This window comes from Euleptes europaea, chromosome 18 (assembly GCF_029931775.1).
Source record: "Euleptes europaea isolate rEulEur1 chromosome 18, rEulEur1.hap1, whole genome shotgun sequence".
NCBI classification, from domain to species: Eukaryota; Metazoa; Chordata; class Lepidosauria; order Squamata; family Sphaerodactylidae; genus Euleptes; species Euleptes europaea.
The window spans coordinates 6,840,158-6,854,802 of NC_079329.1; the positions used below are offsets into that span (position 1 = coordinate 6,840,158).

Below are 14,645 nucleotides of genomic sequence, written 5' to 3' on the forward strand. Positions count from 1 at the left end.
CCTCGCCAGCCAAAATTGAGAGTGGGGTGGTGGTGGTGGCTGCCTCAGCTGGTTCACGGGCTGGATAAGAGCTTTCAAGGAGCTGGATCCAGCCCTCGGGCCTTATGGTTGACACCCATGGTTTAATGCTTTTTCCTGATCAGCTGCTCTCTTCTGTTCAACTCAGGCCTCAGGATAATGACATAGCATTTGGGGAAAAAGATGCAGCCTAGCAAGCCAGCACTGGAAGCGAAGATGGAGAAGATCTCCACAGCCACCATGTCTTTTCCTTGAGTGCTCAGGTAGGTGGGGACGAAGGACAGCCAAACACTGCAGAAGACCAACATGCTGAAGGTGATGAACTTGGCTTCGTTGAAACTGTCGGGCAACTTTCTGGCGAGGAAAGCCACCATGAAACTGACTGAGGCCAATAAGCCCAAGTAGCCCAAGACACAGTAAAACATGGTGACTGACCCTTCATTGCATTGCACTATGATTTCTCTACTGAGTGAATGCATGTCCACATCTGGGAAGGGAGGAGAAGATGCCAACCAAACAGCACAAATGACAACTTGAACCAAGAAGCAAAAGATAACAATATAACATGCCAATTGTTTCCCCACCCACTTTCGAAAAACGTTTCCTGGCTTAGAGGCCATAAATGCCAGAATGACCGTAACAGTTTTTGCCAAGACAGAAGAAACAGCAACTGAGAAGATGATGCCAAAAGTCGTTTGTCGGAGGAGGCAGGTCACCTTGTTAGGCCTTCCGAGGAAGAGCAAGGAGCAGAGAAAGCAGAGAAGGAGAGAGATGAGTAGACAGTAGGTGAGGCTCCTGTTATTGGCTTTAACAACGGGGGTGTCCTTGTACTTGACAAAGATGGAGAGCACCAGGGCTGTGATCAGAGAGAAGAAGAGAGCCAAAAACGCTAAAATCATGCTCAAGGGTTTGGAAAAGGACAGGAAATTTGGAATCTTGGGAATGCATTGATCTTGTCCCAGGTTTGGATAATGACCTTCAGAGCAAGTCATGCAAGAATCCATGTCTGAAAGGAGAAGATAACCCATTTAGACACTTCTATCATTTGAAAACTGGAAATTTTCTAAGATCATAAGTAACCTTGTATGGGCAACCTTTGATTAATTCAGCTTTGTAAACTTATCCTAATATAAAAAAATCCCTAAGGACCAATGCTAGCCTTTGAGCTTTTTGACAGTTGCTGAAATGACATTGTGAATTCTATGGTGGGAACTTTATGGGATTTTTGGAGTTCGAGGTGACACTTCTCAATTTTTTACCTGGTTGTCTCTTTCCTTAAAACAGAATTACACCCTCCTGCTGCCCAGGAGTTCTGTTTTCTTTAGAACTGAATTCCCACTATTTCTCAAAAGTATTAATGCAATCTCTGGAAATAAATGGAGCAATGCTCAGGAATGTTCAATACCGAGAAGCTTTTTCATGTTTCCCCAAAATCCAGATGTTAAGATCCCTACATTTAGGTGACTAGTCTACAAAACATATGGGGATCTTCAAAAGGAGCAGTACGAATCAGAGCATTTCCTACCCTCTTTGTCTGACATTTTCCCCTTTGGACATGGATCACAATCGTAGCAGCAGAATTGTTCCCCTTCCTTCTTTTTCTTGCTGTAACCAGGCTTGCAGTCATCATTACACACAGATAAAGGTGGCAGCTGTAATTGAAGAAAACAAGAATGTAGAAACGACAAGATATTGGGAGGTATTTGCTTCTGAATTTCACTAATACTTGTGAAAGTAATGGAAGAGTAATATCTCAGATCTCAAAGAGGAATGTGTATTATCCAAAGCATGACCAACAAAGTTTAAAATGTTGCAGTGATACTATAATTAAGTGCTTACTTTGCAAAATTCATGGATTAAAATTTCATGGACTCTGTTTGCTCTCCTTCAAGCTTCTGCCAATCTATTTCATTAAGTGAGACAGAGTTTTGTATAGTTTTGAGAGAGAGTGGAGATGTTTTCTCACCTGTGCAAGATGTCTGTTCCACTTAATTCTGTCCTCATTGATGATAAGTCTTTGACTAAGTGGTACTTGAGGATCCAGCCTCCCGATCCTGACTCTGACATAGGACCTATTTGGAAAAGTGACCAAGTTGGTAATATCAAATCCACCGTTCAGTTCTCCATGTTCATTAAAGGTCACTTCATCTCCAGCACTATTGTTGAAAGCGATTCTCTGAAGAAGTATGTGGAGCTTAGTAGAAAAAGAAAGAACCTTAAGGAGCCTGGAGTCAACTGGACATGTTGGAATGTACTCACTGATACATTGCTGTTTCAACAGATTTTTAGATTACTTTCTTCTAGGACAGAAGATTTTTATGAATGCAAGCATTGCCATACAACCCCGCATTCATATAAAATGTTTTTTGTAGTTGGTTTTTCACTCTTGGTATATTTAGAGGTGAAAAAGTGCATTTTATTGGCCAGCAGCATTCAGCGCTATAGATACGCAGATGATCCTGGCTAACAGAAGAACAGGCATAGTTAACATATATAGTGAATAGTTAAAAACTGTTATAGTATATGAACATGCTAAGCAAATTATAAGATGTACACAATATAAGGTAGAATAGTTCAAAACTGTTATAGTATATGAACAAGTTTAGCAACCTATAAGATGTATATGATGTAAAGTGAAATTAACTCCCCAAAGGAGTAAAACCTGTGTGAATGTAATTGATTGTATTTTTTTGGGGGGGAAATAAAAAATATTTTTTTTAAAAAAAAGAACAATAGGCATATCCTTGCCAATAGAGCCACAGGAACTCAAAGGAAGCAGGGAAAGAAGAAAAGTCTGCAGGGGCTGGTTAGAAAGGGAGTTGATAAAACTCCTGGACAGAGGGTTAAAACTTACCCAGGTGGTGATATGTAATTTTTTCAGCACCATCTCTAGATTTGTGCTCTGGTTAGTGGGAGGAAAATACTCCATGACTCTATAGGATTCTCCCATAATTTCCATGGCTTTTACCATAGAAATTTGGGGAAATTCTGACAACATCATGCAGGGAGTGTGGATTGATGTCCGTTCTGATTTTTCTCAGAGAAGTGATTTTGCACCATCAGTGACATTTGGCTCCACCCCTTTGTAAAGTGATGACATTTGTTGGCCTTGGACTGGCCACCCTATCTGCACATAGGCAAGAAGCTCTTTTAAACAGGGATTAGTCATGAATTATTTGGATGGGAGACCACCAAGGAATACCAGGGTTGCTGTGCAGAGGAAGGCACTGGCAAACCACTTCTGTTAGTCTCTTGCCATGAAAACCACAAAAGGGGTTGCCATAAGTCAGCTGAGACTTGAAGGCACTTTACACACACCGTCATGAATTGCTCTTAGCACTATTTGCTCCCTTTCTCATGAGGGACTATTTCTATCATGAGGGAAATATTTCTTTACACAATGCATATTTAAATTGTGGAACTCAACTTGGAAGTCTTTAAGAGGGGAGTGGACATGTTCATGGAAGAGAGGAGTATTCATGTCTACTACTAGTAAAAATGGATACTAGTCATGATGCAGACCTATTCTCTCCAGGATCAGAGAAGCATGCCGAATAAATTAGTTGCTGTGGAACACAGGCAGGATGGTGCTGCTGTAGCCGTCTTGTCTGTGGGCTACCTAGAGGCACCTGGTTGGCCTCTGTGTGAACTGACTGCTGGACTTGATGGGCATTGGTTTGATCCAGCAGGGCACTTCTTATGTTCTTATGACTGAACTCTTTTTTTCTTTACCTGGACTCAGTGGGGGTTACCGCACTTGTATTCCCAGCGATGTATTAAGAGTTAGAAAACATTATAAAAAATAGTGTTCGCACTTTGTTTGGCCCCTTTAGCTGTGAAGACGTTTTCCCACGATTTATAAGCCGTAGTATCCAAAAACCCTTTTAAAGCGATGTTTTTTTATAACATTTTCAAACTCTTAATACATTGCTGTGAATACAAAGTGCAGTAACCCCCAGTGTTGAGCACATGTGGCTGCAGCCACAACAGGGAAAGCCCAAAACCACTGGAACAATGTCATGGAAGGTTTCTAAATGCTTATGCCTCCCCAAATCGTTAGCCTATTCTAATAATTCAGGTTGTGTAACACTTAGGGAGTTGTACTTTTACCCACTTTTCTTTAGACTTCGCTCAGCACTTTTTTTAATATAGAAATACTGTGCGCAATTTCAATTGTTTAATGAAATTAATAAATTGTTTAATAAATTCATTTCAAATGCAGTCATTCTGGGCTCTGCAATCCACATTAAAGTCCTTTCCTACTCCGTTGTATAAAAAGAAGGGAAGAGAGCTATTGCAGCTACCCTACTTCCCAGGAGAACACAAGAGCAAAACCTGGAAGGGCAAGGAGTCAGTAATAGGGTAGCCAGGTCCCTCTTCACCACTGGCGGGAGTTTTTGGGGCAGAGCCAGAGAAGGGCGGGGTATGGGGAGGGGAGGGACTTCAATGCCAGAGAGTCCAATTGTCAAAGTGGCCATTTCCTCCAGGTGAACTGATCTCTATCTACTGGAGATCAGTTGTAATAGCAGGAGATCTCCAGCTAGTACCTGGAGGTTGGCAATCCTAGTCTATAATCAAGTCCATGGGAAGAGAATACCCATTACTGTAGTATATAGATGGTGGCATCAAAACCCAGAGAAAGGGGAAATTCAGGAGTAGAGAGAGGGAGAAGCCTCTCTGGTTAGGAGACCATGACAACAGAGTGTCTTCCTCACTCCCAGATGGCCAGAAAAAAAAGGCTTGAATGTCCCATTTCCTCACTCATAGCAACATATTGCACCTTAAGCATGGCAGGGGACTGTTTTTGTCCGTGAAGAGTAATTACCTTCCAAGGAGGCACATTCAGAGGTGCCAGGCTGCCCCCATCCTTCATGGCTCTGTGGTTGGTTCTAGATGAGTCCGCGAAGTGCAGAGCATGCGCAACGGCATAGACAGCATTATAGATACTGTAGCTATGGTCAGTCATGCTCATTTCAAAGACTGGTGCCGGGACAGACTCCAGTCTCTCCTCTCCGGTGCATGTTTCACTAGACTCTGCGGGACTATTGGGATCTGGCAATGCACAATCAAAGACTTGTTCCCAGAATTCCTTGATAAAACCATCCCCCTTTGCCCAGGAAGGTTTTATTAATTGGAGAAATGTATGGAATCCTAGGATGTCCTTTGAATGAATCGAGAAGGAAAGAGCACCATGGAACATTTGTATATCAAATGTCTTTGTTGAAGTAGTGAATGCAAAATCAATTTGGGCTGTTGTAATCCACACTTTTCCTGCAGAGGTTCTCATCCCATAGTCAGAACCTGTTGGGGTATTTAAGTTTGTGGGTAAAGATATAACTGCTGCCAGCCACATAATTACTCCACTTTCTCCATGTAAAACAATTGCATTGGCTTTGCTGTCCAGGAAATCTGCTTTACTATTGCCATAGTATTTGGTCATAAAATCTATGTCATCCCACTGGACCTCTGTTGTAGCCTTTTCTATGAAGGCTGCACAGATTCCATTGCTGGAAAGCATCAGCTCATATGCCTGCAAGAAATGGTCTCCACCTTCATCATCCAGAGTGATGAGCCCAACCCATTTCCAGCCGAAATGCAGAAGTAACTGGAGAATTCCCTCATACTGAAGGGCTTCCTTAGGGAACATACGGTAAAAGGAAGGGAAAGTGGTCGGATTATCCACTTCTGATTGAAGAGAGCGGCACGAAAACTAAAAGCAGGAAAAAAAATCATGTTACAGAAGGAGAATGGGAATACTCAATTCTATTCATCACCTTCTGGTTTCAAAAGGTCTTTAAATGTTACCCCAGATCTTGAACCTATTATATCCACAACATAAATTGCATAAAATAAAGCTCTGCTTTCCAGATATGTTCTTTTGGTCTGCATTGTTTCTATTGCTGCTAGTAAACTTGTCTGCAACCTGTAGCAGTTTTTAAAATGTTTGTTTTATTCATTAGCCACCTTTTCACCTTGCAGAACTTAAGGTGGCTGATAATGTGAACAAAACATGTGTTATAAAAATACATAAAAGAACACCATTTTAAATCTCAATAAATAAAGGACTAAATTAATCAAACAAGTCCTAAATAAAACTGTGTTCAGCTTCTTTGAAAAGACTGAAAGCAAGGGGGCCAGAGGAATCTCCCAAGGAAGTTCTTCCATAATTGTGGGGCTGCCTCTGAAAAGACCTTCTCTTATATGCGCACTAGATGTACTTCCTTTTTAAAAATGTTTTATTTTTAAAATGGGGCAAAGGGGTAGGGAAAATACAGGAAGGGGGGACATTCAAAAAATAGAACAATTCAGATAAAGAAAAAAAAATACTTATATGTATAGATGTTACATGGCTGCATGGCCTATATAAGTCAAGACAGTTTAGCCAACATAGAAATAAAGTTTATAGAAATATCAAGATGTTGTCAATTCTAGCCTTCTAACATCAATTGTTCTACTACACACTATTAAACCTTTGTATGTTAAACTAAATTATGAACATATATAAATATCCATTTCTTACTACCTAGCCTGCACATGTCCTTTTTTTCAAGATAAAAATATGATTTGTGAAAGCAACTCTAAGCTTATAACAGCCGGGCCGGCAGGCGGGCTGCGGTTGCAGCACAGTGGAGGGAGAGCCGAGGAAGGGTGTGGCAGGTCGCTGAGGGGGGAGACTGAAGCTCCTGCTTCTTCTTCAGCCCGCTCGCTGCACTGGGAGAGAGAGATAGCGGGGAAAGCACTGGTCAAGTCCAGTGCAGAAGTCAAGCCGGGGGAGTACTTATCAGGAGCGAGGCATAGCGTCATTGAGTCGGCAGTCCTTGGTCAAGGTCACTAGGAAGGCAGTCCGTAGTTCCAAATCCAGACCGAAGTCAAAAGCAGGCAAGACAATCCAAGAGTGCAGCGTCTGATACCGGAGGTCAGTAAGTTGCTTCCACAAACAGCGTACCTCCTTCTGTTCCTTAAATCAGGCTGGTTCCCAGAGTGAGGATGGTCTGGCTATTAATCACTGTCCTTGTCATCCACAGCTGTTAGTTCACACCTCCATTGAAGGCGCGCTGACTTGCCTTGTTCACTCATTAGCTGCCTAATCTTTCTTCGTCTTTGTTCTCCTGGAGAGCCTTCCTCTGTTTGCTGGCCTCCCGAGGGCCCAGCAAGCCCTCTGTCGGCTTTGTTGTTTCCATCGGCTCTTTCCCGTCATCTGATGGTTCAGGAGATTCTGCCGCTGCAGTCTCTGAAGGGGCTGCTAATTGCTCCGATTCTTCCTCCGACTTGACAGAGTCTTGGGTCATGACACCTGCACTCTTCTATCATTAAACCTTTATATAACGATATTAAAGTTTCCATTTTTAAAAAAAAATGTAGTAGATGTACTTCCTTGATTGGTGGGAGGCAGGAGGGCCTCTCCCTGCAATCTTAATTTTAGGCAAAGATCATTTTAGAGAAGATACCCTGGTCTCAAGCCACGTGGGGCTTTAAAAAAACAAAACCCACACCATAAATTGGGCTCCGGCGGTGATTGTTAGCAAGTGTAATTGCTATAGTGTTAGGCTCACATGCCCTGGTTGCTGGCTTCTACCTGCCATCTAGCCACAGCTCTCTGCACTAGCTGCAGCTTCCAAAACACTCTTCAAGTACCATGCCTTGCGATAGTCCAGTATAGTTCCAAAGAAAATGGTTTAGAGGGTGATTGAAAGCCAAAGAATAGACTTTAGCAGGGCATCTCCTTTTTTACCTAATTAACATTTTCAGCCAGAAATCTCATGTAATTCTTTGTTGAACATTAGACTGAGATCTTGCAGAGCCCGCAAGGTCCCCTTGCTCAAGACAGCACATGAACAGGCCCGTCTGCAGTTTGCCAATGCACATCTGAATCACCCAGTTCTCCTCAGTCCTTCACGGCGTAGTGTGGTACCAACTGTTTTCATGGTGACTATGGTCCCAGCTGCCCTGAGATAATTGACAAATTCCCCCCGTGTAATTCTGGGCTGCTTCATCACCGTTCTCATGATCATTGAAACTCCACGAGATGAGATATTGCATGGAGCCCCAGACCGAGGGAGGTTGAGGGTTAGGGTTAGGGTTAGGATCTGGCTGGTTGATAGGGGATCAAATACTTATTTCACTCATTATAATGCACATCACATTTCCTTTTCCCTGTAATCCTTCTTTTCTTCCACTTGGAATAGCTACAATAATAGGAGCAGCGTTCATGCTACTTAGAATGGATCATCCAGTAGATGGATCATTCAGTAGATCGATGGACTTGGTCAACAGATCAAATCAGCACCCATGCATTGAACAGAATAAAAAATTGTAACCCCCTCCAATAATTTCCACATATTCAAATAGAATATTCAACACATCCTTTGCAATCCTTCCTGACAATGATAATTTCAAGACCCATATCACACCCCAAAGCAATTGAACATACTTCCCCTCTCCCCCTATTTTTTGCTTATACTTCTTACTTTTTGCAGCCCTTGACATGAGATCAGGAAGGGGGATTAACCTACATGTGAGATCTGTGAATGTCCAAAAAAATCACCATTCTCTGATCATACCTGTGGGATCTTGTAACGACTCAAGAGAATGGCCATGTCTAATGAGGTATCGGAACTATATCCCCCAATGACACCCATCACTTCTTTCTGGGTGCCGCATTTGTAGTTTGGGACAAGTTCAAGTGATGTGAAGAGGAGGTCCAGGGTGGTCCTGTAAGTCCATTTCGGATCCATGGTGGAGTCATAGATGTGGAACCCAAGAGTGACATTGGGCAAGATGCTGGGGTTTTTGTTGATCTCATGGATGGCAAACACCAAGGCAAGGATGTGTTGGTAGAACTTTGTTATCAGGCTGCAATGAAAATCCGTCATTGTTTGAGAAGAGAACGCTTCAATGTAGGGCATCTGTATTGGTCACAGATGTATCTAAAAACACAATAAGGCTAAAAACACAACTAAATGGCCCATCTGCAATACCTTTCCTTCCCCACACCACAATGTTACTTGGAAACTCACAAGCAGGACAATGAGCCATCAGACATTCCCACTGCCCACCTAGGACTGGTGTTCAAGTGGATACTGGAGGTTCCTGTTACTTAGCAAAACAACTAGCCCCTGATAGATCCATGAATTTGTTTAACTCCCTTAAAGACATGTAATCCTTCTGCATAGTGTGTGTCAGCAAATCCTGTATGTTCTGTGAAGAATTACTTTCTTATATTTGTCCTACAAACAGTATCTGTATAAGTGCTGTCAAGTCACAGTTGATTTATGGTGACCGCAGCAAAGGTCTTTCAAGGCAAGTGAGAAGCAGAGGTGGTTTGCTATTGCCTTCCTCTGCAAAATCTCTTTTGGTGGTCTCCCTTCCAATTATTGACCCTGTTTAGCTTTCGAGATCTGTCAAGATCGGGTTATATCGTAGTGCCCTCCCTCTGTTCTCCATGTACTACCATCCAATTTCATTTAGTAATACTGAGTTTTACTATTGTGAAGACATTCTGTTTTGTCCAAACTGTTTCTGATCTCTTTAACATCTTCCCTCATATGCCTCTTTTCTAAACTAGAAGAGATTTTAACCTGAGAGATGAAATGTATAGCTACTCGTGTCACACTTGGCTTATTCAGTGCTAATAAACTTCACAAGCCTCTTGTGTAATATAAATATTGTTGCGTCTTCATTGGACTGGCATTCTCTCAAAAGTTTGTATATTTTTCAAATATTAGTTTTCTCTTAATTATTTTCAACTCTTGGCATCCCCTTTGTAGAACTAACCTTCCTCAAAATACTCCATGAGTGGAGGGAAGTATATTTAGTGAATTAATCACTATGCCTTTCCATGCACCTTGTGATCTAGAAAGGCTCATGATAACTGAAACTGTGCATTCATTTCCTATTCTCTTACAAAGGAATTTCAAAGGGAGATTGGAAAGAGAAACTGCTGAATTACAGTTGATATTCAAACTAAAGACAATGCATTTACCTGGGCTGAATAAAGACCTTGCATTCATGGCTCATTAACAATGCTGATCTCTCCCCTGGACATCACAGACTCTTCTGCATACCACACCTAATCCCATCACGCCTGCTATTCACATGTACATACTGTTAACATTTACATAATAATGCTTGTCTGAATTCACTCTCCTTAAAGACAGATGGATTCACATTATAGCTGTATCTGAAGAAGTGAGCTGTGGCTCATGAAAGCTCATACCCTGCCAGAAAATATTTTTGTTAGTCTTTAAGGTGCTACTGGACTCTTGCTCTTTTCTACTACTGCAGACTAACACGGCTACCCACTGTGAATTATCTTCATTTCCTAAATTATTCATGAAGAAATGGGCCCTGTCACTGGTATAAGCAAAATCTTTGTGTCATGAAACACAAGTATTTCATTTTGGTAGCCACAATACTTAGTGGCCTGTTCCATTTTGCAAGTATACAGAATTGCTAAAATAAAACCAGACATCATCATCATCATCATTTCTAAGTTAGAGGAACAATGAATTCCTTACACTGGATAACATTCATAATCCCCTGAGGGGTTCTGCTCATAGTCAGGTTCATAGGAAGGACAACCAATATGAGTTACCATTCCACCAACCAGGATTTCACCTGCCTGATACCATTGATATGGAATGTGATGAGGATTGGTTCCGGTGCACTTCATACTATGTACTTTGTACACCACCCAAAGAAGCAGCATCTGGATAAACAGCAACATCTCAGACTCTGACATGTGAAATCAAGGAGCACCTCTCCCTTCACGCAGACTCTCCTGGGTCTCCTCTATAGCCATCATCATTAGCTTCTGCCTAGTTTCAAGAGGTCGGCTCAGATGGCGCCTGACTCTTCCAACACTCTTTTCAGCAGTGGACGTAGGAACCTCATCTCTCATATCCCAATTGTCTACTTCGTATGCTGCCTGAGAGATATTGAGTGGCAATGTGAAAACGGCCTCATTTGAGCTGTGGATGGTTTAGTGGAGGGTTTTATAATGAAATCTTTAAGATTTTATTTCTGTTTTTTTTCTTGTTTCTTTCTGGAAAGCCATTATAATTGTGACTGGGTGAAGTAATGACAGTGATACTGATAATTATAGTGAGGATAATCTCCTCTGCGTGACTGTTAATATTTGTCTGGGATAAGTAGTTGCAGAACTAGTGAATCAAAAATATTTGTCTGATCTCATCCCAGTTTCTCTATCCCAGTAGCTGGAATGTTGAGCTCAGAATAACCACCAGAGTCTCTGCCCACCCATGATGCAATCCAATTTAACAAAAAAATCAGGAATCTCTGAATGGAAGTGACAAAGCAAGAAGTGCGAACAACTTCTCCTTAAATGAATTGCTTTATTTATCTATCTTGAACATTTTTGCACCACTTGTCCAGATGACCTTTTCAAAGTAGTTTGCAAAGTCAAACATGATAAAGCAACAAATAGCATAGAAGGAAAAAAATCAAGAGATCCTGGCCCAGAACCAATTTTGCAATATTTGGAATTTCATTTACATAAATTTTCCACCCAAACTCCATCTTTCATTTTAGACACTAAACAGTTCATAAAACCCCTCAATGTTAATTTGTTATATACAAACATCCCCTTAGATGAGGTAAGATCATTTATCATTGATTTATGGGATAACAGACAACAGCATTCCCCTCCTACACATTTTTTTGGCGGATATTCTCGATATAATATTTGACCATAATTTCTGAATTTTCAAGATGACTTTTTTTTTTACATACAAGAGGTGTAGCAATGGACAGCGCTTGTGCGCCCTCTATAGCCAACATATATATGATTCAATTTGAAAAAACCTATAACTACACCATTTTATTCATGAAGTAACAGGTCCTGTCTCCAGTATAAGCAAAATCTTTGTGTCTTGGAACATGAGTATTTGATTTTGGTAGCCACCATACTTACTGTCTATCCATTATTATTAAAAATGCCTATTCAGTTTTGCAAGTATACCTAGTTGCTACAATAAAATCAGACATCATCATCAACTCTACATTAGTGGAGCCATGAATTCCTTACCCTGGAAAACAGGGTGCTGGAGAGGTTCAATGTATAGGTATGATAACTGAAACCGTGCAATCTGCTCCTAAATTATTCATGAAGCAACAGGTCCTGTCACCGGTAAAACAACCTTTTTTTGTGTCTTGTAACATGAGTATTTTTGGTAGCCACAATACTTACTGTCTATCCATTATTATTAACAATGCTTATGCAGTTTTGCAAATATATTGAATTGCTCAAATAAAATCAGATATCATCATCATTCTCTACATTAGTGCAGCCTAGAGTGCCCTTTTTTAGGGCATCTGTCAAAGCCAAGTACATCCCTCGCAGAGCGCCATACCTTTCAATATTAGAAAGAAATACTACTTGGAGAGCTGCCCTAGCTCGATGTTCAGCTCTGCCCTCTGCAGTATTGGAAGGGAAATTCAAAAAGACTCCCCTCTCAGAAAGGCTCTGCCCCTGCAACAACGGTGAACCGGAAACACTGGAACATGTCCTTCTCAGGTGTAGGTACTATAAGGAGGACAGGGAGAAGATTCTTGGCCCTCTTTTAAGAAAGAGCACTGGTTATCCTAAATCTGTTAGTTTACATCCTTCTTAAGGATGAATTTTCTCAGGTAACAAATTTAATAGCCAAGTTTTGTAGAATAGTATTTAATTATAGGAAATCCAAATAGAAATGAAAAGCTGTAGAGGGGACTGATTGTTTAAATTTATATTGTTGTCCAGTTTTTAAAAAGAGTAATATTTTGGATAGTGTTCGAATCAAATGTATTGTTATCTACTGCCGGTTTGGGTTCACCATGTAACTTCAACCATTCTATGCTTGGTCTAAGGCCCCGTGGCGCAGAGTGGTAAAGTGGCAGTCCTGCAGTCCAAGCTCTGCTCACGACCTGAGTTTGACCCCAACGGAAGTTGGTTTCAGGTAGCCGGCTCAAGGTTGACTCAGCCTTCCATCCTTCTGAAGTCTGAAAAATGAGTACCCAGCTTGCTGGGGGTAAAGGGAGGATGACTGGGGGAGGCACTGGCAAACCACCCCGTGAACATAGTCTGCCTAGAAAACGTCGGGATGTGATATCACCCCATGGGTCAGGAGTGACTCGGTGCTTGCACAGGGGACCTTTGCCTTTACCTTTTAAGGACAACAACAACAACAATACTACTACTAATAATAATAGACATCAGAGGAGCCATGAATTCCTTACACTGGAAAACATGTATCATCCTGGTAGGGATGCTGCTGAAATAGAACTTCTTGGGAAGTACAACCAAAGTAAGTTACAATTCCACCAATTAGGAGTTCACCTGGCTGATACCGCTGATGTGGAATCGGAGGAGAAATGTTTCCCGTGCACTTCATACTGTCTACTTTATTCACCATGAGCAGAAGCAGAATCTGTATCAGCAGCCACATCTCAGACTCTGCCATGAAAAATCAAAGAACACCTCTCTCTCCACAAGCACTGTCCTGGGTCTCCTCTACAGCATCATCCATCATTTCTGCCTGGTTTCAAGAAGGTGGCTCAGATGGTGCCAGACTGTTCCAACACTCTTTTCAACAGTGAGCATAGGAACCTTTTGTTTCATGTCCCAATCTATTTCTTTTTCTACAATTCAAGAGATATTGAGTACTGATGCAAAAATAGTCCCTCATTTTAGCTGTCAATGGCTCAGTGGAGGGTTTTATAAGCAGAACTTTAACATTTCATTTCTGGTTTGTTTTCTGTTTCCTTCTAGAAAGCTATTGGAACTGAGACTGGGCAACGAAATTGCCATGATTCTGATAATTATAGCGGAGATAATCTCCTCAGGAAGACTGATAATATTGTTCTGGCATAATAATTTGCAGAACAAGTGAAGCAAAAATATTTTTTTCTGATCTCGTGCCAGCTTCTTTATAGTGAGGGAACAGCTGGAATGGGGAGCTCAGAATGACTAGCAGGGGCCCCGTCCACTCATGATGCAATAAAAAATGAGGAATCTATGAAGGGAATTGACAAAGCAAGAGCTGTGGACAACTTCTCCTTGGATGAATTTATTTATTTATTTATCTGGCACATTTCTACCCACTTGTCCAGAGAAACTATTCAAAGTGAAGCATGATAAAACCACAAACAGCATAGAATCGTTAAAAGTTCCAAGAAACCCAGCCTAAAAATTCAGCAATAAACCCTCAAGTTAAACCATGTGTTTTCTCAGGTTAGGGGCAAACGATCAAAATGTTGGAAGATCAGCCTGGCTATTAACCACTTGGGCAAAGAGAATAGGTTTGGCCTTGCTCCTAGATGATAGTGGTGTAGGTGTCAGGCGAGCCTCAAAGGGAAGAGCATTCTAATGGGCAAGATGCCAAATGGAAAAGCCCTGTTTCTGGGCACAACCCTCCTCACTGATCGAAGCAGGGGTGTGGAGAACAGGAGGATCTTAACGGTGAGGGGAAAATTAATAGTTAGGATGTACAGTATGGCAGGAAATGGTCCTTTGTGTCCTCCAAGCAATTTAGGGCCTGAAAATTAGATTTTGCACTTTGAGTTTTGCCTGGAAATAGACAGGCAGCCAGGGAGGATCTTTCTGCAGTGGAGTGATAAAGTGAGCAACA

The 14,645-nt window shown here is 41.5% G+C and overlaps 1 protein-coding gene across 1 annotated transcript; it reads right to left on the bottom strand.

Annotated features, from left to right (window-relative positions):
- Positions 1-122: 122 nt before the first annotated feature.
- LOC130490276 (vomeronasal type-2 receptor 26-like) lies at positions 123-8,891 on the bottom strand. The gene is made up of 5 exons (XM_056864101.1): positions 8,580-8,891; positions 5,285-5,728; positions 1,985-2,194; positions 1,544-1,670; positions 123-1,024 (listed from the first exon to the last, which is right to left on the bottom strand). The coding sequence occupies exons 1-5, from the start codon at positions 8,889-8,891 to the stop codon at positions 123-125; spliced, it is 1,995 nt and encodes a 664-aa protein (XP_056720079.1).
- Between the last annotated feature and the right edge of the window lie 5,754 nt (positions 8,892-14,645).